This window comes from Agelaius tricolor, unplaced genomic scaffold, assembly GCF_023055355.1.
Source record: "Agelaius tricolor isolate 1412-34295 unplaced genomic scaffold, bAgeTri1.0.p SCAF_3, whole genome shotgun sequence".
Lineage (NCBI taxonomy): Eukaryota > Metazoa > Chordata > Aves > Passeriformes > Icteridae > Agelaius > Agelaius tricolor.
The window spans coordinates 2,637,556-2,663,404 of NW_027269263.1; the positions used below are offsets into that span (position 1 = coordinate 2,637,556).

General features: G+C 42.0%; 1 protein-coding gene across 11 annotated transcripts in view; it reads right to left on the reverse strand.

The window, feature by feature from the left end:
• CALD1 (caldesmon 1) overlaps window positions 1-25,849 on the reverse strand; it is a 173,161-nt gene that overhangs the window by 23,004 nt on the left and 124,308 nt on the right. For 9 of the 11 annotated variants that reach the window (XR_011678463.1, XR_011678464.1, XM_071422126.1 and 6 more), the window contains 3 exons: window positions 7,102-7,248; window positions 5,137-6,091; window positions 4,412-4,486 (listed from right to left, as the gene is read on the reverse strand). Coding sequence is in view for 9 of the 11 variants with exons in the window: in XM_071422126.1 (XP_071278227.1) it covers window positions 4,412-4,486; window positions 5,137-6,091; window positions 7,102-7,248 (1,177 nt within the window). In the remaining 2 variants the exon portion in view is untranslated. The remainder of the gene's footprint in view (window positions 1-4,411; window positions 4,487-5,136; window positions 6,092-7,101; window positions 7,249-25,849) is intronic. The other 2 variants (XM_071422130.1, XM_071422131.1) reach the window with 2 other exon arrangements.

Below are 25,849 nucleotides of genomic sequence, written 5' to 3' on the forward strand. Positions count from 1 at the left end.
TAAATAACAGCTGAGAAATACAAATTTCTTGGGGAGATTGGGAACTGCCTTCAAACTGTTCATGTGCTGTAGGACAGGAGTGGTCTACAAAGCTCTAAACTGTGATCAACTGTCACTTTGCTGTCCGGACCTGAATTCCAGGTCAAAACATCTTGAAAATAAGATTATCAGTCTTCTGTGAAAGTTGCCTGTGGCCATGGGACTATGACACCACACTGCTTCACTCCGCAAATGCACCCCCAACTCTTCCTCCCACTGCAGCATCATTCACCTCTTGCTTCTCAAGATTGTGGGTTGCAAACTCTCTGGGACTTGCCAACACATTTTTGGTACCAGGTTTAGGGCATTGGTGTAATAAAAATAACAGAAAACCTCCAACAAATGTCAAGTTTGTGTGACAAAGTTTATGCTCTTTTCAGTGTCACAGCAGAAGGAAACTTCATTATTGCAAGAATAATGGCCAAAACACAAAATCATCTTGATATCAGAGCAGAACTTACTCTGACAAAAAGCACAGTCCTGCCTGGGGTTGGTCATGGGTAGCATTATCAGACATAAATATTTAAACCTGTGAAGAAGGAAATGCTCTGGAAAACACGAGTAAAAATTCCCTTTATCTTTAAAAAGTTTTGTCTCATGATTCTTAGTGGTAATAAAGAATATTTTGTGCATAAATTTAATTCTCCAGTATTTCTTCAGAGTTATGAGCTTGAAGTATTTATCAATATCACAGATGGCATGACCCCAGCATGCTGAGTCATGGCTAGATGCTGGTAAGGGAGAAAGTGAACTGATTTAAGTTATGCATCCTCAGGTAGAAATATTCTCTGTTAGTTAAGACCACCAGCCAAAACCAACTTTCAACAGCAGATGAAAAATTTACCTCCAAAGTATTTATTTGCTTTCCCCAGCTCTGTGCTGAAGGAAGGCTCTAGCTGGCAAGCAAGAAATACCTTCTGTGTAGAATTCAAATGGAGACCTTTCAAGAATAAATACTTTGGAAGCCTGTTGCAATCCCATTTGCTAACTAGAAAGATAAAGAACTTCTGTAACAGTCCTGTGTGCAACACAGCTGCTCTTAAAGGTGTCTTAAGATGCACCTTGAAATGAAAAAGTAGCATACAGCTTCACACCCCAAATCAAAAGAAATTTCTGTTCTTCCTCATCAAAGAGGAAGAACATCCACCCATCTCAACTCCTGGAGAAGCAAAATCTTTACCTACAAAGGATGAGTTCAGAGCCTTCAACGCCAAGATCCTCCTAAGGCTGGTGCAGAGTGAAGCCCCAGAGTCAGAGCCTGACTCTACCTGAGGCCAGTTTGCTGCCCCTGAGCAATGGATGCCACCATGGCAGCACACATTACAAGTGAGCACAGGATGCTTAAACCACTTCAGCAAATTTGCTGCTGGTGGGGGATGTTGGGCACAACCAACAGAGGCATTTGCTCTGCTCTGAGAGCAGATTTTCCCACCCTCTCCTTCCAACCAGGCCTGGCAGCAGCTCCCTGAGGGACAAGAGGGGAGCTTAACTTCCATGGCTGTGCATTCTTTGGCCATGATGCTGCAAGAGAGGGCCTCAAGGAATGGTCCTGCTGGGCTGAGACAAGCAGGGCTATTCATTTATCCTGCTGAATGCCACCAGACAGCAGGATCATCTTCTGGGCCTTGCCAACTCAAATGGGTGACCATGTTCACAGCAGCAATCTCCCAACCCTTCAGCCCCACTCAGGGTGATGCTGAAACAGGCTGTGCTGAGTGGTGCAAGATTCCTTGTGCCAGGATGTCTGTCCTGGGGTTTTGAGAGCATAAGATTTCCTTTGCTGAGATTTTCATCAAGACCTTCCTAAGTCTTCTTTAAAAAGCCAACACTTCCAGCTGCCTCATGGATTCAGGTCCACTGGGGAGGGTTGTATCTCTTACATCTTAATTGAAATCACTGAGAAAACTAATATTAAAACAATATAGTTTAAAAATTATAAGGTTAGGAAATAGCATTTCAGAAGCCAGTATGATTTATGACAATGTGTCTGCATTTGAGAAAGCCATTAACGCAGCTTGGCCTCTTCATTCAAAAAGATGGTAAAACAAGATATTACAAATAAATTTCACATCTTTTGGGCTCAATCCTTCTCCTAGTAATTTAAATACCAAAGCAGAGATTGATTGGCAAAGAAGCAGCATCCTTTGTATTTCATTCCAAAGGCAGGCAAAAAAATAAGTTCTTTGCCTTGTCTCGCTGCTTCCCTAAATTACAGACTAATTCAGCTTCTGCTGAATTCAAAAAGGACTCCACTTGGAGCAGACAGGTGATATTACCTGAATTGAAATAGCTCACCTGTGCTCACATGTGGCAAATCTCACAAATCTTAATATCAAGCTACAACATGACCAAAGGCATGTTTCACAAATTTCCAGCTTTATATTTGTATTTTTATCTTTTTCCATACTGCCTCTTTTCTGTTTGATTTTTATGCTATTATTTGAGAGCTGAGATTTCTGAATCTTGAGCTTGAACACCTCCAGACTGAAGCAAATCAGTTACTGAGGTTGGGGCCCATCTGGGGCCAAGTCCTTACTTGGGCTCAGTTATTTCGGGAGTTAAAAGCTGTGGGCATCTGGGTCTGGGGCTCCCCTGTAGAGTCAGCTGCCACCCCCAAACACCATGAGAAAAGCAACTGCTGCAGCATGTCTGGCCAAACTGGAAGCAGGAAATACCAGGAGTCTCACATCATGAGAAAGCTTGGTCTTGTGAACTTCTCAGGTCACTTTCAAGAACGAAAAACTGTGCAGAAGTTCAGAAAAAGAGACAAATTTTTTCTTGCCAAATTAATCAAAACCTGAACTCTGAGGTCCAAAGCAAAAGCAAAACCTGATTATGCAGATACATTCTGTTCCCTCTGGGTCCTGTTCATGGAACACTGGCATCCTCTTAGCTGCATGCACATTCAGAAAGAGACCTCACTGAATTTTTGTGTCCTGGAAAGTGGGGGGGAGAAGTGGAGCCTGATCTTCCCTGATCATCATTTTTGTTCACAAGTAAAGAAGCAACAACTGAGATTTTCAAGACATTTTCAATGCTCAGGATGGGTATTCAGCATTGCACTACAAGTGGGATTCTATTAAGTTCTCTCAGCTTCAGCATCCAAAGATGGAAACACTAAAAATCACAAGTAACTTTTATAAGTCTTGCCAATTTCCTGGAATAATCTAGCCCAGTGGGTAGGGCTTAAAAGCATGATGAGATCTCCAGGGAGAGCTGGCCGAGCTCTCCATAAGAACAAGCAGGACAACTGTGTCTCAAGTTCCCACAAATCAAAGTTTGTGGTCAGCTACAGACTCCTCTTTACATTTACTTGTGATATTCAAAGACTGCATGCAAAAGTGAATAGTGGAAATTAATTTTCTGTCTTCTTAATATAATCCATCCCTTTTTTTTTTGTGCAGCTATTTCCTCACTGCTCTGTGAGGGTAAGCTAAGCATGTTCCAAACTCATCTGCTAACTAAGGACCCTGGAGTGGACCCTCCCCAGCCCTCAATGGTCCCAATCCACCAGACAGAAATCTGTGCTGTGTCTCCCTTTGAGCCACACAGTCCTGCCTGAACCCAAATGTCTCCAAATTTCCAAGGCTCTGACCAGTCTCTGAGCAGTCTCCCCTAACCAGGATCAGAGGCTGGTTTGAAAGCTGCTGCACTGACCCAAAACCACTGCACAGCACTGAGCATGGCTCCCTGTGTCCATCAGCACCCTGAAGAGTAAATGGTCCCCAAATCTTATTTACTTACCATACAGTAAAACACCATGGCACCAGCTCCTGTGTTTACAGTGGAAATGCAATGCAGTAATTTTGGTGGATTTTTCTCTTTAAAACAAAAGAAGAATCTTGGGTATGCACAGTTTACATTATGGGGTGTTGCAGCTTGCAGGGGAATTATTAGTTGAGGCAGTCTGCTGGCCAAAGGGCCTAGATTATTATTATCATTATGATGACGATTATCAATTATCATGATGATGATTATTAGAGTAGGCTTTGTTCATAGGGGAAAAAAGTTCACAGTAAAGTGAGAGGAAACCAGAGAAGCATGATTAGTTGATACTGTCCTGAAAAATTCATCCCCAGAGGGAAAACCATACTTGTGTTGTTGACTGAACTGAGTTTCCTGAAATATTTGTTTTAAGACAAACAGGAATTGGTCCTAAAGCCCCAAAAGAACAAACTACTTAAGAATTTACTTAATTTTAAGCACTTAAGGAGCTTCATCCCTATTTATTTCAGCAGGATTACCCATGTTCTTGAAGTGGAACACAAGCTTAAGTACTTTGCTGAAGAATCAACATTCACTTATAGGTGCCTTATCTGTTTTCATATCTCAAGTTTCCCTATCACATCTAAATCAGTGCTTTATGAGTTACCTGATCTTGTATGGAGGTAGCTTGGAGCTTCTCTTCTGGCAGCTTTCCCTTTTTAGCTTCCACTTTTTCTTCCTCCTTGGTTTTTGGGTTTTCAATAATTTATTTTTAAAGATAAAAACATCGCACACCTGTTTGCATTTTTGTTTCTCCACGCTGTGTTCACGTACCAATCCAGTGTGCAGCCACCACTCCATCATGTGCTGCTGTGCCCACACCTCTGAGTGCAGCTGTGCCCCCTGCACCCTCTCCAAATCCTCCCATGCCCACTCCCTCCCCTTGGGCCTTTCTCCCTGGAGTGGCATCATGCTCACATGTCCCAGTACAGAGCCCTTTCCTGTGACTGCACTTAGCACACAGCATTCCTCACACACTTCAACAGGTGCTCATAATGTTTTCTGCCAAGATGTGTGTGCCTCCACCTCATGGGTTACTGCATTAGGCCAGTTTTTATAGCAGCTGATGGGGGGAAAAGGCAGCAAAAGCACATGCAGAGGTCTGAACATGCAAGGTTTTCTTTGAATGATGGGGTGAGGTCAGGCCCGTTGTGCACTGAACTATTGGTAAGCAGGAGGGAATTTATTTTTAAAAATAGAGAGCAACAGCACAAGTATTAGTAACTTCAGTACAGGACTAGATCTGTGAGGAAATTCCAATTCAATCTGTTCTTGCATTACATTCCACACAAACCACAGGTGTCTTATTTTGGTGCAAAATGTTTACTGTACCTGTTTTTTTGAGACAGCTGCTTGACGTTTTTCATCTTCTATTTTCTGTTCTTCCATCTTTTGTTTTTCCTTTAATTTCTCTGCTTCTAGCTTAGCCTTTTCCTCAGCTGCCCTCTTTTCCTCTTCTGCCTTTGCCCTCTCCTCAGCTGCCCTCCTTTCCTCCTCTGCTTTCTGTTTTTCCTCAGCTGCCCTCCTCTCCTCTTCGGCTTTAGCCCTCTCTCTTTCCTCAGCTGCCCTCCTCTCCTCTTCAGCTTTAGCCCTCTCTCTTTCCTCAGCTGCCCTCTTCTCCTCTTCTGCCTTAGCCCTCTCCTCAGCCGCCCTCTTTTCTTCCTCTGCTCTCTGTTTTTCCTCAGCTGCCCTCTTTTCTTCCTCTGCTTTTAACCTCTCCCTTTCTTCTGCTTCCTTCCTTTCTTCCTCAGCCTTTTCCTCATCCCTGAGCTTCTCTTTATCTACAGCATCAGTTACACTTTGCGTCCCTTCTGGCACAGCATTTGTATCATTCTCTGCTTTGTGTTCCTCTGCATTTACAGTTACTCCCTCTTCTTTATCAGTGGATTTTTCTGCTGTCACATCTACCTGATTTTCCTCTATGGTTTCCTCCTTTGGTTTCTCCTCCTCCTTGTCTTTTTCTTCTTTTTTCCCCTCTTCTTCCCCATCTTGCCTCCAGTTGTTCCTTTGGTACGACTTGGTAACTGTTTCTGTCTCCTCAATCTCACAGCGTCCTCGGCGTGTTTCAGCCTTTTCCTCTTTGCCCGTGGTCTCATTCTCTTCCACGTTGTTTACTTCTCTCCTGCTGGGCACTGACAAGCTCCCATCTGTGATCGTGGGGTCCAATTCCTTCTGGCGTTCCAGGGCCTCCTGCAGGCGTTTCTGGCGCCTCTCCTCCCGCCTCGCCAGCCTCTCCAGCAATGCAGCTTCATCATCTGTGGAGCGCTTGCTTTCCTCTCCTGCCACACTGTGCGAAAGGGACAGGCTTGCATTAAAAAAAAAACCCAAAAGAAGTCTTTCTAACAACATATGCACTTCACTCTTTCTAGGAAAAAAGCTTGCATCATCGTTCCATGGTTGGAAAACTCAACAGGTTACACGCTTCAAAATTTAGCTGCTGCTTTGATCTCTCTATCCATTCTCCTTGCCTTAAATTGCTTCTTGTGCTTGATATCACTTGCCACCACAATTTTGGTTTATTTCTATCAGTTGTGTTATGGCCAGTGGAAATCTGGGTATACTGTTTATATTATTATTTATAGTATTATTATTTATGTGAAACTAAACAAATGATGGACAGACAGGAAGGCCATCTCTGGACAGACAGGGAGGCCACTCAGCTTGTGACAAGTGGGTGGTGATAGCAGTGATATGGTGTAATGCTTTAGGGGCTGCAGGGGCACTGCTGGGTTGATGGTTAGACTTGATGATCCTAAAGGTCTCTTCCAGCTTGGATAATTCCATGATTTCAAGCGTCACCTCCTTCCATGAGCTTTTCTCCTCTTTATACCTGCCTGACCCTGACAATGCCAGGTGAGTTGCTGGGCTCTGGAGCTCACACCCAGCACCCTGCAAGTGTGTTGCAGCCACAGCTTGAGGACTGGGTGCCCCCAGTGCTTTGGCCCCACGGTGCCATGACCCCTGTGAGCAGAACCAGAGCTGTGGTGTTTTGTGAGGCCAGATGCACTCATGCCTGAGAGGATCTAAGAGCCTCCATGAGCCTCGGCTGACTTACCCCACAGACAGCCTTGAGGACACCTGGATATGTGCCATGAGCCAGATGTGTGATGCTCCCACCCTACTACATAGACACAGCCAGGCTGATCCTCACTGTGTGAGGTCCTTCTTCACTTTAAGGATGGCCAAACTCAAACACCACAGCACTTCAAACTCATGCACCACAGCAAACCTCCTCCAGGCACTTCTCTGAACAAAAACTACCATTGGCTTGTCAGTAAACAACATCAGACATTTTACCTGTTCTGGGCATTGACCTCAGATTTGTCTGTTGCTTCTCCTGAGAGATCTCCTTCCTCCTTTTGCCTCAGCCTCTCCTGCCGAGCCCGCCGGCGCCGTTCCCTGGCAGCTTCTTCATCATCATCATCGTTCCTCTGGTAGGACAGCCTGCAACAGGGACAGGGAAACATTGGTGCTATGGCATACTGGACACTTAAAAAAAATCACATAAAGCAGTTTTCAAGAGCAAAGTAAGTATGGCTACAGCAGCTGCTCCATGTCCTATTGTGAAAATAGGCTGTGAAATTGAGACACATAATTTCAAACCCTGGTTTTCTTTTGTTTCTTAGAAGAGAACTTGAGAAAATAGTCCCTGTGAAGATAGCAGCCACACCATACTGGCTGCTGGCTCCTAGAAAACACCAAATCCATAAAAGCCCAGCTCTGTAGCTGAGCAAACATTCTCCTAGCCTGCACCACAGTCCTGTTGGAGCACTCACAGCAGCATTTGAGCAGAGTTGATCAAGCCCATACAACTGAAACTGGACTCAGCAAACCAGCTTTCCATCAGTCTCCTCTAAACATCGCATGCTGAAAACGGTGACAAAAATCTGCATTTTAAAGACTAGAAAACAGGGAGACACAAGTATGACAGCAGCTCTCAGTGGTTGGCTCTGAGTGCCAAACATCTGACACTCACAAAATTTTTGTGAGCCCGGAGCCCTGCCAGGCCAAATCACACAAGATCTCTGCTGTGATGAAAGCCTACAGCTGAGAACCCATTGTATTCATCTGCCCCAACAGATGATTACATTTAGTTTCATCCTGCTTGAAAAGGAAAGCAAGACCTTAAAATCCTAATAATCCTGTGTCCCATTCAAATCTTTGCTGAGGTTATTACTGTGGGAGATAAAGGGAGACGCCTGCATTCCTCTTATCTTTTTGAGCAGGGAAAGTGAATTAGGAAGCTAACATGTGCCAGACCCAGTCAGGACATTCATTTACTTTGCTTCTGGCAGTGGTCTGACACATCATGGTTAAGAAGTCTCCCTTTTTTACACAGTCACATATTTAAGTTAGCAGTGCAGCCATGAACATAGAAAAAAACCAGAGTTCTGCACTGACTAAAACCAAGTACAGATAATGTTAGTTTTGCAAATATTTAAATATTAAAAGCAACTAAATTTGGTTTAGCCATTAATCAGACTCTTTGGGGGCAAACCTCTCCCATCACAATGTTTTGATGGTACTTTTCTCCTTTGCTGAAAGAAGGGTGAAAGTATAGGTTCAGCAGGGATTCAGTACCCCAATTTTGCTTTAAAAATTTAAAGTGGAAAACATGGCTGAGCCACTTGCCAGAGCTAGAACAGCATTTTCATCCTCAGTGCATCAAAGGTTTTAATTTGCTACTTTCATGCTTTGCTTTAAGAGGTTTTTCTTTGTAGAAACAACTCTTCTCAAAGAGAGCAACCCATGAGCAGCATGGCCATGAGGGAACACAGTGGGGAATGAGGAAGAAAGGAAGGAGCTGAATTAAAAGCACTAAAGGTGTGATGCAGGGAAGGCAAGGAAAAACACTTCCTGCCATTTGCAAGCAACTTCAATGGGTATCAGCATTTCATGTAGGTCTCCTGTTCTGAAAGGTATCCTTTCAGAACAGAAAGGATATGAATACAATAATAAACCAGTGGGGTCTTTAATTTCCACAGGACAGAGACTCTGGAGTAAAACTGCATTAGCAAACTGACCAGACACCCCCCTCATTAGTAAGATGTTCTGGCTCCAAGAAGCCTGTGATCTTTTCAACTCTGAAGTCCAGCTGTAAGGGCACAGGAGAGGACACACTGCTCCCAGCCTGGGGCAGCTGGACAATGGCCACAACTGAGTCAATGCCCAATGGCTATAGCTCAGGATTTGTCTTTGCAGTGAGACCACACAAAGATGAAGATGATTATTCCACTCTCTCTACCCACACAGAGTACCCCTACACAGCGAGGAGAACAACTGCTTCTAAAAGCCTCTTTAAAATGCCTTTTTTAAACCACCAGTTGCTCAGCAAACTAAAAAAGGAAATAAAAAGAATACCCTAAGCAAAAATTCCCACAAAATCTTATCTATTAAACAGATATGTACTTCCTGTCCTTGGACACTTATCACATAGATCATCTGTTAAGAAAGCTGAAAATGTCTCTTATTATGATTCTAAACACATCCATGGCCTTGCTACATATCACAGTAGTTTCCTTCAGTGAGCAAGTACACCAGGTACTTTCACCTTAAGAATCACCTTAAGTATTCATTTCTGTTCACCAAAACTCCTGCAATCTGCCCAGTAATCAGGAAACAGTCATAAGGAACAACTAGTTGCAGTTTTTTAGGAGATGTGCTCCGTATTTTCCTTACAATTGTGTTAACATTGCTTTCAGTGTAAGAGGTGACCCTTATTCTCCCATTGCAACAGATGTAGCAACCATCACAAGCAAAATCAATTTTGGAGCTCTCCAAAGCATATCTTCCAATTGCCAATATCTTCTGACATCCTTCAGACTAAGAGTAAATAAATAATAAAAAGTATATCTCCAAGATTTCCACTCTGTTTATCGGACAGATGGAAATCTGATGATGCACGCTGGCCTGTGCTGTTTCTCCATCCTTGGAGAGCAGCCTTGCTGCCCAGCACACACCCAGCAACTCAATTAAACTGAACTTCTATCCATTTGTCACCCTCCACGTGGCTTTGCAGGCAAGTATCTCTCCACAAGCAGCTGTTCCAGCTGTCTCAGGCAGTGAGACCACAACACAGCATGATCTCCAAGAGGTATGCCAAGCCTGCTGATAACACTCCCTTGGGGAATATTCAGATCACAGAATATTCTGAGTTGGAAGGGACCCACAAGGAACATCAAGTGCAGCTCTCAAGGACTGAAATCCCAGACCTGAAGAACTCAACAACAAATCTCATTAACATCTAAGTGTAAAAATGTGGCCCTCAGATTGAATGGCGGGGATTTTGAGTGAAAAATAAATCTGCTGCATTGGGAATAGAGGAGATGTAGCCATCTGCTTCAGACCTTTTTCAGAGAAATACAGCCCCCTGTATTTTACACCAAATACTGAATTTATGTAAAGTTATAACCCAGCAAGAAACTTGGTAATAGCTGGGAGGATCATGGGGCTGAAACCATTTAATACAAGCCAGCTTTAACTGGTTTCCACTTGAAACCTCAAATCAGCCCAAGCATTATCTAAGGCACTTTGGGTTTGGAGTTCCTTGCCCAGTACTAGTACATTATTATTATTTTCTGAATTATGACAGCACTGAAATTTCCTGATCAAGCTCATGGGCTTCTACACTAGGCAATTTATGAAGATAGGGCAAAATCTGGTCTCCATTCTAAAGAGTGTGTATTCTGATTAAAGAGAAATCTTTTAACTTGTAGCACAATCTGTCCTCAGTGAGTCCAAAATAAACCTGATGAACCTAAATTCTTTTTTTCATTTTTCACAGGAGTAGAAAAAAACCTGCCTAATTTGAGCTGGATCCCACTACTCCATTCTAGAGGAGGCGGGGAGACAGAATTGCTGAGGGTCTGAACTCTGACTCCATTTCAAGAGTCGGAAATACATGAAAAAATTCCAAACAGAACAAAAGCCTTTAAGATTTTTAAGCAGTTCATATGTGCCTTTTCTTTCCTCCATGGTTCACTCAAATATCAGTCTGGCTTTTATGCCTGCAGAAACACATCCTCAGCAGTGCCCTCACAACAGGGGCTCAATTAGACACAATTGCACCTATTCAGCAAGCTCTTTCCCACACTACTTTGTTATCCTGGAGCTCTTACATGTATTACAGATTGAATTTGCCTGTGGTCCATCCCAAGAAATGAGATCATCCATCCTGTACCAAACTGCTGCACCTCCAGCTTGCAACCTAACCTACTTCTAAGACCTCTGCCCTTTATTACGTAAGACCACAGCAGCTGAGGTGATATCTGCTGATTTGTGTCTCCAGATTTATGTCAGATGGAGGATGTCAGTAAAATGTCCTCAATGACAGATTTCACTGCCAGACTCAGCCCATAAAAGCTGAATTTGTTGGCCTTCTGTGCTCTTAGAAAGTCTTTCTATTTACCCAGGCTCTTCCTGAAAGGATGGGTGGGGTGAGGATGGACTTTGTTAAAATACCCACTGGGGAGTGCTCTTTGTGTCACTGTTGACATTCAGTCCCATTTTATTTATGATGAAATATGTTTTTAGTCTTTTTATTGTTTGCTTAATTTGTGTTATGATAGGCACACTTCAAAACCTGAATATAAACAACTGATCAATCTTCACCTCAAAATAAAAAATAAAACCGTAACAAGGATAATGCTTCCATAGAAGGCTGTGCCTCTCTCTTCCAAGCTTTGCGTGTCAATCTCAGCTGTATTTCATTCAAATCATACCTAAAAATGTGCTGAATGTTGGGGGGCAGTTGTGGGGAAAACTGTTTTTTCTAATCATTCCTCCATCATTCAGTGAGAGCTGCCAGCATTCTGCTCAGACCTGCTCAAGAAGATTCATTTTTTTATGAGGGAATGAGCAGAATTTCAGTCCAAAATGTTCATGCTTCAAAAAGATGTGAGTGAAATTAATAATGGTGGAAATAATTATGGATTATGGTGGAAACATGCAGCCATGCCACCACAGTTCTCAGTCCAAAGTTGTGCATGAATGCTGCTATTAACACCCATATTTTTCACATAGTTCTCAATTTGACATGCCCCTTTTTTTTTCCCCACATTGAATGTAGGAGAGACAAGTGGATAAAATTAACCAATGGCTGGGAATGAAACCCAGACAAATTAAAACTGGAAACTAAGCACATGTTTTGAACAGTGAGGATAATTACACACACACAACAAATGATGGAACATTCATCTCTTGCATCTCTGCATTAAGATGGAAGTTATACTGCAAAATAATACTGATTTTTGGGTTCATTGTAGATAGCTTGGTGAAATTCCACCAACACTTATGTATATGAAGTTAGACTCGATTATATGGCAGCACCTGCTGGACTTAAACACTACAGCCTTCCATTTCAAAACAGTACATGTTTCTCCTTTTGCCCACAACTTATCTCTGTCTCAGAAATATTTTTACTCTGTTTATCCATCCATTCTCCACAAGTACACAGCCTGTTCTTCTGAGCAGGCAAATTACCCAGATATGCCCACAGTACTTGGGCCAAAACAGACACTGATGCACCTTTCAGTGTATTATATTCTCCTTCACTTCATTTTCATACTGTGCTCCTGATACTTTCTTCTTTTTCATAGCTCCAAAGATTTCAAGGATTATTGGTTTTTTCTTATGAAATACGTTTTCAGAAGAACATTTTCTACTGTCAGATCTGACGTACCTAATTTCCTACTACACCTTTAGAAGCATTTCCTCTACCTTAAGCCTTGATCTAAAATACCTAAAGGCTAAAACTTTTTGCCATTTTAAGAGCACTTTTTTTGTTTCAGCTGAGCAAAATCTTTGGATTATTTACTTGGGTTAAGGACTTGGCTAGGAGATTGTTATTTTGTTTACATGACAAAACAGTTAAGCATGGGAAAGAAAAGGCCTTCTGAGAGGTTCAGTTTGTGAATTTTTTTTTATGGTTTCTTTTTTTGATGTTTTTGACATTTGGGTTTTTATACAGGTAAGGAAAGAGTAGGTGCATTCATCCCTCTAACAGTGTGATTCTGAAATCTAAGGTGCAAGCCATCCACACCAAAGAACGAAAGATAAAAAGTGACATGCAAAGTAGAAACCACAAGGAGAAAGGACTCCATAGTGCCAACAAAAATCCTTGGTGACTACCAAGTAATTAATGCCAAAACCATACAGAGATTTGATTTCTTTGCTGGGGATGCTGCTGAAGCCTCTAGGAAAGTCCCTGGCTTCCCAAATTACCGGTTTCCATTGAAAATGCAAATTTCAGTTTTGTAGATGTCCAAGATTTCCAATGCCCTGTCTCTTTTCCTTTTCCCTGCTCATAACAGCAGAGTCCCTTTGGCTTTAGACTCAAGCCCTAAACCTGGGCCTCGCAGTTAGATCCATCTGTACCATCACAGCATCGCTCTGCACAAAGGCAGAATGACTCATGCACCAGCCTATTTTTCTTTTTTTTCTTTTTCTCCCTTTCCTCATGGCTTAAAACTGATGATCTGTTTCATAATATGAAATGCAAGCAGATTCTGCAACCACAGCCACATAGCTCTGGTAAATTGCCTCTGAGCACCTCAGCATAAATCCAACACAGGGCTGCAAACATGAAGGGTAAAACCCTTCCGCTACCGAAACAATGTCAAATTTGCCTCCAACGTATATTATATTTAGATAAAAGTGCTCGCTGGAAATGTACCAGGGGGAAAGCACATAATTCTCTCAATATGTGAAGCCTAATGCTCTGCAGTTTTACTGCATAACAATAGACATGGCATTGACCTGCCAGTGAGCAGAGCAGCTTATCCAATCTGTTCTAATTTAGAATTTTCACATGGAAAAAAAAAGAAAACAGGAAAAAAAAAAAAAAAACGGCAGAAAACAATAATTAGCCAAGTGCCTTCTACCTGATAATTTTTTACTGTTTTCCTTGAAGCTTGGTGGAGTTCACCCAGATCTCTGTTTCCCTGGCAGAAATGGCAAACATGCAAAAAAAGTGTACAAAACAAGCTTGCTTTTCCAAACGTGAAAAAGTGGGAGCAATTCCCAATCAGTGTGCATACCACTGTGGTTAATGTGGTATTTGTTGACTCTGGAGCAAATTGCTTGCTGCCACCACCTCCAGCTTCTAGTGCTTTATTGCATATAAAATCCAAAATAATTTATGCCACAGCCTTACCCAGTAAGTAATATTTCAGGCACATGACTTGAGAACAATGGGCATCTTGCCTAGCTGAGGCATAAGTCAGGCTTTACAGGATTTGCCCTAGAATGCACAATCCACAATTTCTACAAAGACAAATAAGAAGTTTTCTTTCTTGTGGTTTTGGGCTGCTATATTTAATATGGCTTTCAAGGCAATTTTATATGTCAAATTGCTAGCTTACTGATTGCATCCAAAATCAAGACCTAACTCAATGTGCATTTTAGCCCAGTAGCTGCAGCAGGCAATATTTTTTGAAAAGATGTAGTTTCAACTTAAAAAAAAATAATTTCTGGTGTTACTTTTTTTATTTTTATTTCAAAGTTGCATCCTGAGAAATTAGCAAACAAAAACAAATTGATGATTTCAGGCAAGCACAAACTGAACTACAATAAACCATGTATGAATTCCTGACCTGGAAACCAGCCTTCAATTTCATCTGCTGATCTACTTTCACCCTGTTTACCAGTTTTGAAGGCTTCTTTAATGCAGCACTCTAGGAAATAGAGAAACTCTTAACAAACCAACAATTCCACTTCATTTCCTCCACAAAGATTAATAGGATTGCTGCATTTTAAAAGGAAATGCAGGACCATGAGGATAAGGTCTCATACACACGAAGCTTCTTTAATTTCAATCTGCTCTTGCTCCACTGAATATCATGTAAGGACAAAGACTAACAAAGTTAACTCAGAGAATCACTTATTTGAGGAATGAAACATTAATATCCAAACCAACCTCAGTCACACACCCTAATCCTCCATCACCATGCCCAATCTACTCACAATCAACTTCCAGCATATATTTATTCACCATCCACCCTGATAAAACAAGAGATTTGTGAAACTGGAGATGGAACAAGGCTGTGGTTTTCAAAGATGACAAATTTCTGAGCAGAACTGCCTTTTGCACTAGTGCAGTTTCTTCTCTTTGCAGGGTATAATGAAGGACCACAAGCCAGAACTCTACAGAGGGCAAGTGCTGAAAGCATCCCCTGGATTGATATCAAGGACAATGCCCACCAGTAGTGCTGGAAGCACCCTCAAGGAGTTTTTTCCTCTATCAGTGAAATGCTGCCATGCCTGGGGTGGATCAGATTGTGGATGGCTTCATGGCCAAACCAGCTGTCTCTGATTTAGGACTGACCCTGAAATTCATTCTGGATTTGGGACAGAGATTCTAAGTGGGGCAGGAAGGAGGAATGTGGAAGCAGGACTAGCAGGCTAGGTCTGTAGCACAGGAACAAGAAATGTCCCTGGACTGTGGGCAGGGAGAAAGGAGACAGACCACAGGAAATGGATCAGGAGCCTCCATCCCTGCAGTGGGGGGTGGAGAACATTGATAGAGAAGTACTGGGAGAACAGGGAAATAGATCCATAGATCCTTCCAGGAATAGCAAGGATAGGGCAAGTGGCTGTCACCAACATCCAGCCAGCTCCAGAGGGCTGTCCAGGGCCTGGAAAACCAAAATCTTCCATGACTGGTGGAAGGGAAACTGTAACACTGCAGGTTTTGACTACCCAGGTTACACATCACTCAGTAACCTCAGCCTGGACTGAAGTGTTCTGTGGTCTGAAACACCTACAAACAGCCAGAGCCCAGCATTTCTGTTGCTTGCTCCATTGAAGGTATGGGTGTTAGCATTAGTCTGGTCTCTGTGAAGCATCAAAACTGCTCTGTCTTTCCCAGGGGACTAGAGATTGTCATTAAATGACTATTGCTCAGAGCCAGACAGGTCCCTGGGGATGTCTGCTGCAGCTTTCAGAAATACACCAAACACTGTGCTGACCAACAAAGTACAAGGCATGTACAGGGAGTCTGGAAAAATAATTTTACCAGATAATTCTTCAGATAATAATAGAATAATCTTTTTTTATCCACTCTTCCCAGCATAAAATATGCCCTAGGAGGACAGGGCCTTAACATAGCACAGCAGACTATTGAAATAAATGCCACAAACAAGATAGCAGACAAAATGCAAGGCCAGAACATGCACCAAAACAGAGCAGACTGTGAACCCTTATGCTAACTCAAATAAACCACTTGAGGGGAAATATGGCATTACAAATACATCCAGTGCTGCAACATGTGGTGAATGGAAAAAAAAAATTAATGAAAATCAGATGCCTCAACATTTTCTGGTACTGATTCCCCACGCACACAACTCACGGATGCTGTGCAGGTGTGGATTTTGTTTCAAGGGAAATTCATGGCTGTTTGCTTTTAGCATGGGCAAGCATGTCTCTCTTTCTGAGGTGTTTAAGAAGCCTACTGTCAACAGCCAAGGTGATTAGGAGACACTTTCAGTGAGGCAGCAGAGGAGTTATTAGTGCAGATCCCATCATTTGCTAACAGGATTAGGGGCAGATGCATTCCATGAATCCCTGTGAAAGCTAATCCTGATGTGTCGTTCACCTTCATGAAAGGTAAAGAACCCTTCCATAAAACAGGCCTGTACAGATCTGCAGGGTCATGTACAGCACTTGGAACAGCACACTAATGGTACAACAATTTGCAGACATCGTATAACAGCACTGTGCAAATTAAACAGCTGGAGGTTTGAAACGTAGCCATTGTAACTACACCCACACAAACACAATAAAATATCCTGGCTTTATCCTTTCAATTAGTTTTCCCTTAGATGTGCTTGTTCTTCTCATATTGCTTCACTGGAATCCTTATTCCAGAGATGTTACTCGTAAGAAATTACCAAACTCAGTACTGGAGACACTGTCTGGGAAGCTGACTGAGCTCATGAGAGCTGATTAATCACACTGCAAATACAAATCCAAAAGCCACTGTTCTTTGAAAAGTGGGGGTGCAGGGGGGAAGAACAAACCTTTTCACAGAACTCTAGCATCCAACAAAAACCTATTCCATTTCAAAGACTCACTAACAAATTATCCACAATTTATAAGCTGTTCACAGAAGTATCCAGATAAAAACTAGGAATCACAAGAAAACAACAATTTTCTTGCCCTAAAAGTGCCCTCAGCTTGGACCCTTCCAGAGGGACATAGGCAGCTATAAAGAGGCACCTAACACAGAGAAACTGCCCTGTGGAGATATGGGGACAGGGTGCAATATTCAGTGTGATTTCAAACCACAGCAGTTATTATGGCACCCTTTTTGTTGTTGCTGCTGCTAATTTCAGTTTCATTCTGGAACAGCAGCTCCACAAAGGAAGCCAGTCAGCAATTGTAATAGTTTCAATAGCCAGTCAGTTGCAAAATGCTTTACACAGGTGGGCAACAAGACAGGAAGGACAGCAAAGAGCTGCTGTGATAAGAAAGCAATACAACCACTGGAAACAGACTGCAAGGACTGCCAAAAGAGGATCTGATCCCAAAGATGAGAGGAGACAAGCCGTGATCATCACCAGTTTCCATCACCAAGAAGCAAAGCTGTCCAACAGATTCAACTGACATTTTTACAGAGAGGGTAGTAAAGAAATTCATCATTAAATGTACACACCCACAGATGTTTAAAGCAAGGCTTCTGGTATAATCCATTAGATTCCAGAAGTGAATGCAGACTGATGGCTATTTCCCCTTTGTTATCATACCAGTTCTTGGCACTGGTTAAATTCTTTCCATCAAAAGATCTCAACATGTTTTACAAATGTTAAGCAATCATTGCAACCCTTCTGACTTCTGTGTGGTGAGAACCATGGCTGTTATAATGCCAGTTTATGGAATGAAAAAACAGATATATGGATGAATGTACTACTTTTAGCCTAAACAGAGCAGTTCTGGCTCTGTTTTGGCTGCACTACTTCACACCTGCTCCAAAAACTTGTTGAAGCTCCAAGGAGCTCTTCCAGCAATTTCTGAAGGGAGTGGTTGTGGGTGTGGGGACTCCTTCCTCCCAGCCCCATCTCCAACAGCTGCACTGTGCTGACTTCCACTGCTGCCCTGACAGAAATTACCCTGAGATAGATATTATCAGAATACCCATGTCCTGATCATCTGTCAGTGAAAGCCACTGACAGAATTATCCTGAGATGTCTTTTTCTGGCATACTGAACAAAGAGACATGCTCCCCTGAGCTCTGTCTGATCAAGTGATGGCCTGGCTCTCCTCTACATTTTAAATAAAGCCTTCTGTTGCTAGGTATTTCCAAGTCAGTAGTCTACATTTTTTAAGAAAGAGGTTTGCCTGCTGGGAAATAGGAAAGGAAGGGCCAAAAGCAAGTTTAACCCAGGGGATCCTGTGGCCTTGTCACTGCAAAAGCACCTCAGAATTTCACAGGGGTCAGCAGGGCTCAGCACAGTCTGGAACCTTTTGGAGCACTTGGTTTTGAACTGAGATACACTTCAATCCCTGAAAGTATGAAAGAAATGGGATCATCATTGGGAAACAAGGAGTGGAAACAAGGTGTGACCTGCTGCCACACCCTTCTGCTTCTCAAGCTTCTACAGGTACAGAAAGCTCAGTAGGACTTTGTGAGGCAGGACTCCCAAAAGCTGGTGGAGTGAGAAAGTCCCTGCTCTGCACCAGAGAGGTTTTGGTCCTAGAGAAACTGCAGGAAGACAGATGGAAATGCTTCTGTTCATTTCCACAGCTCTCAGTGCTCTTTCTTTGGTCCCACAGGGGGGATGGGACTGACCTGAATTCCAGCCAACCCTTCCAACACCAACTCTTGCAGGATTGGTCTCGATTCAAAGTCAAAACTTCTCCCCTCTCTCACCTGGACTGCAAGACAGAGTGTTTTGGGGTGTCACTGAGACTTCTACAACATTTTCACATCAGATGGATCCCATAAATAACACCAGAGAGCAGACCTTACATTCGATCCAGCCAGGCACTGCTCATCCGAGTATCCTCTTCCCAACAATCCATTGGAGCCATTCACAGACACACACCAAGGCCATTGCAAGGGAGATGCAATTCCATCTATCCTTTCATCAAAGTTCTCACTGAATTTAAGTCATGCAGCCTGAAAGGCACTGGGAGAGGCCAAACCACAAGCACTGGATAGTAAATTTACATTTAATATACTTTTGTGAAAGTACAACATTTGTAAAGCGAGGATTTGGCAGCGTAAAAAGACAAATACTTGGCACAACAAAGAATTAAGAGAAGTGTAACAGAATTTGAATTCCTACTCACACAGAATGGAGTAGGAATACCACATTTCAACTGAGATTACTGAGTAAACAAGAATATGGTCATTATCTCTCTGAAGAAGATAACCTTTAACAGCTACAAGGTAACAAAAAGGTCTAGGGATCAGCAACACTCAATTGGAAAAGTAAATTAAGACTGCTCTCAATTCAAGCTATTTTAATTCCCAATTTAATTTAATTCTTAATTCACGCTATCTTAATTCTACCATGAGGTGCTCTTGGATGTACTTAGGGGTGTATCTGCCAGCTCAAGATGAGCAAGAGACAGATTGCCAGTGCTGGTGCACAGCTATAATCACACACAAACAGGTTTTCAGGACATTTGACCAAAGTTTGCTCAAAATACCACCACCCAAAATTGTTCAGGGGCAATAAACATAGGGCTGGGTGGGAGACACTGCCTCCTACCTCAGCACTTCAGAGGGTGTTGGGTGAGTTTGAAAGACAGAGAAGAATTCAGGGATTCAGGTAGGTCATTAACCCCATGGCTTTCCCAAAATGCCAAAGGACCAAATGCAGCTCTTAGAGATGCAAGAAAGTAATATTTGTTCCCAGCTGAATGGGCTGCAAATTATCACTAATGCACATGCAGTCAGTGAGAAGATTTCACAGCCATAGAGATAAGGGCCATGGGAACACCAAGATAGCTCTGCTACAGCATTAAGAGAGATTTTTACCATTACTTAAGTTTGGTAAGCCTTGAGTAAAAGCTATGTTTTCAGAGAACAACAACACTGCTTTGCTACAGCCTTTATGGCAAATTTGATGCAGGAGCAAGGAGAAAATTATTCCTCAAACTTCATCTTTCTAACTAAAGTAAAAATTTAGCTGGTTTTGGAAACAGATGTGGCCTCTGGTAATAAGGCTTTTGGGCTTTTTGCAATCCTGAGAAAGAAAACTGCTGATATGATGTGTCTGACCACTCCTGTTCCAGGAGGAGGGAGATGACTAAGGCCAAGATGCACAACACCATCTTACACACCCAGAGCGCATGCCAGTGATTTTCCTCTTGCAGGACAAAGAATCCTAAAAAAAAACCTTCAGGCTTCACAGAGGAAAGATGAGTGTAACACAGAATACACACCCTGATTTAAAAATGGGATTCTTTCATAGACATCAGTGTGCAAGAGAATACAGTAAGGTTAGAACACATTTCATTTGGGCTTTGCAAAATAATCAAATAAAACACAGAGATGACTGAAAGGGAAAAATAAAAAAAGGGAGGAAAGGAAACACATAACAATGGAGGATATGTCACTGTAGCACATGGGAGGTGGAAAGCCAGGAACAACCTGAAAATGACCCAAGAGACTGCACAAGTTCCACCCCAGCCATCAGTTTGTGATGATGGTGGCACACACCATTTATGGATGCTGAAAGCCACAGCGCATTGAGCTTGTGAGGTTCACCCATCCCACAATCCTCTGAGTCACAAACTCCACTAAATCAGGTACAACAAAAGAAGTACAAAATAAACAAGCAAAAACAAACTCAAAACAACAAAAAAACCCCCAAAAAACAAAAACCCATGGTAAGGCAGGAGCCAGGACTGCAACAGTTGTGATGTTAAAAGGTATTTCTGTAATCACACCACAGCAACTCCAGTGCTGAACGAATTGCAGATGGAATCTGGCAAGCCAAAAACCTCCTGTTCAGAAACATGTAATATATTTTTATGCTTAAAAAGGCCTGTGGGCAATTTGGCTTCAGCAAACCAAACAGAAGCCAGAATTTTACATCCTGTACTGTCAAGTGCATTGGTCTCAAGGACACACCTCTAGGACAGGCCTCCACATTTCCAGAAGAATCGTGGGAAGAAAAACAAATGTACATGGATGGCTTCTCCAGGAGCCTTTTTCTTAATTTTTTAAAATACATAGCACACAATATAGGAGATATTCCTCAATCATGTTCAGTCTGGAACCAGAATCATCTTTTATTTTTTTGTTCTGTACTACAGCAACATATGCCTCAAGGACCTGCTGGAGGACCAGATCCTGCTAAAGAGAGGAATAAAGCAAATTGAAAGCGATCTGAAAAAGATTCAGTGAAACTTCTTGCAGGGAGTTAATCCTCTCCACTTGGTAGGCCAGGTTCTGCTGGAGCCAGTCTTGCTCATGAGAAACTGAATATTTCTCACTGTTGCTTAGTCAAGGTATGTGGAAAAGTGATGGATGGAAATTAAAAAAGAAGACAAAGTTAGCCAAGTCCCTGATCTTCAAGAGAAATGCTGGCTGAGGAAGGGTCTGAACACAAACAGGCATCTTGCAAAAAAAAAAAAAAAAAAAAAAAAACCACCAAAAAAAACCAAAAACCAAACCCTACCAATCCCCCAAAAAAGATTGTTTATTAAGCTTTTGGGAGTAGTCCACACCTAATGGTGTATCTGTATATTTTGCTTAATGTGAACTGGTACCTCCAACCCCTGCTACTAAAGCTGTTTATTTTCCTTTTCTGTTTTATTATTATCCATTTGTCTTTCACATCCTTTCCATACAGTAAGCTAACCTCAATTATGACAGGATATGTAATCTAGGATTACCACGGTGGGGAGCAGAGGAAAAAAATTGCTTCACAAGTGATGCGGGCAAATGTACAGCATTCAGAAGAAAATAAGCAAGAGAGTGACAGAGAAAACTGGGTATTAGTTACTAAGTTGACCATTATTCCTCCTACAATCAAAGAAACACACCAGAGCACCAGGTGGAAAGGGGGCAGCCACTTTACATCCATGTCAGTCTCCTGATGCAGCACAAAGTGAATTTAGGCAGAGCCAATACTTGGCTAAGTATTCTTTTACCAAGAGATAAACAGAGGCTGAGGAACAAAAAAACCCAAAACACCAGCTTCTGCCCTCATTTGAAACTTTGTTCACCATAATTCAGCTTAAAAATCAAGGAACTACATTGAGTTCAGATGTGAAGCCTGTACTTAAGCCTGGGATGTGCAGCTCATCTCTGGAATTCAAAATGCACATCCAAAGCAATTGGAAGGAAAAAACAGATGAGCCATCAACTAAACCTTGCAGCTAGTACTTTTCTTCAATAGTGGGTTTTGGAGAAGAGAGAAATTGTATTGAAATACTTTGGAGTACAGTGTGATTTTTCTGACAGCTTCAAAAATGGCTCAAATGCTTTAGAGGTAAAAAAAAAAAGCCCACATGGAAAACAGTTTTCCAAAGCGCTTGCTGTTCCCCAAAAAAGTGATTACAGCATTGCACTGCTGGACTCACAAAAATGTCTCGTTACCACATCCAGCTTGAGTGTCAGGGTGAGACTGCACAGCAGCAGCTGAGCACTTGTGAAAAGGAGAAGGAAGAGGGGAGAGCAAGGCAAAAGGGGGAGTGGGGGAAGCCCTCCCTGCCTGCTCTGCAAAGGATTTGAGCTGCAGAAGAGAGGAACCGTGTCAGCAAATGCCAAACCAATGCGGTACCTGCCAAACCGCACCTTATCCCTCTCAATCAGCAAAAAAAAATTATCCACTGCCTGATTTCTCTTACCTCACCAATAAAGGGCTGTTTTTTTCCCTTATTAGGACAGTCTCCATGCTGTAAAATTCCGGCTCTAATAAGTGCCTTTAACAATATGTGCTGCACATCAGCACAAAAAGAAAGCAGCTAATAAAAGGAAAGCACAGAAGGAGAATAAAAGGGCTGAGTCCTAAACTAAAAAGGACAACATCAGCTTAGCTTGGGCTCCAAAATTTGATCATAGATTTTATGGAATGGAGAATTAAAATTGGAATGGATAAATGTATGAAGGCTAACATTATACAGATATATAATTATAAACTTGGCTCTGCAGTCACTTATACATGCAAGCTGCCTTACTGAACTCAAGGAGACTTTTTCACCACATTTAAGAGCTTACACATCCCAAAATATAAATCAAATAGTACATGAAAATAGTGCAAGAAAGGGTTTTTCAAATGTTTTTTACAAAGTAAAATGTGGGTAGAGTGAAAAGTTACAGTAAGTTGAGCCTCTATGTTTCAATTATTTCAATGACTGATGGAAGTATTTTTCTTGGTTACATTTTTAAGCATTGGGTTTAATTTACTGGACATGATTGACTTCATCTGCTTTATATGGAAATATGTACATATATATGAACTGAGAAGCAAAGAGGGCCTAAATTAATCACCAGAGAATTTCCCTGAGTTTTTCCTGGTTTACTCTGAGTCGGGAAGAGGGTGGAAGGGCAGTGCAGGTTTGGCAGGAAAGGGGAAGGCAGGGGTATGAAGAAGCAGAAAAAAGCTCTACCACCCCCATCCTCCACTGGTTGAACACCTATGCCAACAGTGTGGCTGTGGAGGAACTATCTGGATTTAAGATCTGCACTAACAATGAATTTTCTAGTTTTGCTGAAGCAGAAGCAAATACCCTTGTCAGGGTGAAGTGATATGGAAAATGTTCAGGGCTGGGGTTTTGTTTTGTTTTTTTTTTAATTCAGCCTGGAACAGGAAAGCAAATCTTTCATATACGTTTTTTTTCTTTTTACTTTTCTCTTTGAAAGGTAGGTCAATTGGAATCAAAAGATTTTTTAAAAGCAGATTTTTTTTATTTAGAAAAACTCACTAATTTATTACGTAGAAGGTGTAGAAAAATTCATTAAAAAATAAAGTATTTCCTATTCTTTTAATTTAGACAAAGCCAATTTCAGAAACCTGACATGAACTCATAACCAGCTCTGCTCTGAACCGTTCTGAAAGGGCTCTGGCCAAAACGCTCCCATATTTTCTAGGTTTTACTAAATTTACCTTTCATCAGAAGCAGTTCTCACAGCTCATTTCAGGCATTTGGATTCACAGCAAGTTCCTGGCCTGAACCAAGGCTTGCACAGGGTAGAGAATTTAGCTCAGAATTTTCACGAAACTCTTCCAAGTCACTTGTTCTCTGACAAAACTTTAGATGCTTGATGTTCACAGTCTCGAACTAGGACTGAGGTGGATGCTCCAAACTCCACTCCAGCTTTGTGCTCCTGAGAGCTTTTCTTAAGCTGAAAACATTTTTCACTGAGGCAAGAAGGCTGCAAAATCTCAGATGTTTCCCTATAGACCTGTCCTTTCTCTGCCACACAAACTCCCAATCGAAAATGTCCCTGCTGGGGAAGAGCCACTTTCAGAAATTGAGACTGGGATTCTTTGCTTCCAAACCAGAAAAATATCCTCACTACAGGCAAACATCTTTGTGCGTCATTTCTGTAGTTACATTATGTCCTTCTTGTATTACCTCAGCAATGTGAAAAGGCTTTTACAAATTAAGGATTCAGGCCTTTGCCCACTGGGGAACAGGGATGAAGAGGATGGTCAAAAGAGAAGACCAGAAGAAGAAGAATGCCTCAAATGAAAATTATCAGCATCAATTTTTGGAGCAGAATTAACCAGATAACACAGTGCCACCAACACCACTGCTATCTGTGGAGGAGTCCTCTTAAACCCTTCTCATCTCCTAAAAAAATTAGCTGAAATCAGTCTTGAACACCCAGCCAAGATACAGAAAAGATAACCTACAATACAAAGAAAATGCTGCAAAAAGTGAGCTTCCAACAACGAAACTGGAGTTTGAACAGAAGCTATCATATGCTGGAAGAAAATATTCTACCTGTTGGCAAAGAGAACTTCTGTTTTCTCTAGGAACTTGCACAGTAAACACTTTAGTGTCCAGCACAGCAAGCCAAGCCAATCCCTATACATTCATTAAACAGACTTCATGTTTTCAGGCCAACCAGAATTTCTTGGCTCCACTGAGAGCTTCTGCTTTTAATTTCTAGTGTATCAAATGCTAACAGGATTATATTCAGCTATCTAGCAATTACAGAATTTTCTACAAATACCACAGGTCCACTGAAAGCACAGAAAATATCTTTAAACGATGCAGATGAAATGATCATATAAAGGGGCCATTAGAGGACATTTGCAAGAAGTTAACAATCACCTTGTACCTCATTCAAAATAATGCAATAACAGCCTCCCCCTTTTCCCTGGAGAGTCTCCAGAGAGTGGACTTATAAAGGATTTTAATGCTCCTTTTCTTTTCCCCTGCAATGTCCTGAGAAGCCATGAGCCCCTGGAATGATTACGTTATGCCTCAGCCTGGGAAGGGCAGTATTTCATCATGTATTTCTCTGAGCAATGCTTTGAAGAAACCTTTGTGGGTAATGCTAAAGGTGTCTTCCCTCTTTTGGCCTGAGGTCATGGAGATGTTTGTTACAAGGGAATAAATCAGTTTCCAAGTTCTTGCCGCTCATTTGATTTCCCTTCAGAGTCCTTGCCAAAGAGAACTTTGCTTTTTTTCCCCAAGCATGTTACTGTGAGTCTTGACAAAAGAAACCCATGTCTGGTTTTCAAGGTGTGTCTGCTTTTGTTAGAAGCTGTTACAGGACCCAGGACTCTCAAAGTGCAGGAAAACAACACTACAGTAGCTACCCATGCTCCAAGAGAAAAGGATTGTTTTCACTAAGGCATAATTTCACTGATTTTAGTGAACTCACTTCACACTCAAGCTAAGGCTTTGCTCCCAGCTTTTACTCCCCCAACACATCAGATATGCCAAGCACACAGCTGGTTCCCTCTCCTGCCCAGAAAGGACTGGAGGAGAATATCTCCCAGCAAGGATATCCAGTGGCCCTCAGTATTTTAAACAAAACAGCCAGACCCTGACATCTCACTAAACCAGGTCCAGCACAGACTAAAAAGGATCCCAAGGTCACCTCAGAGGTCCAGCCTGGACTCAGGGCCAG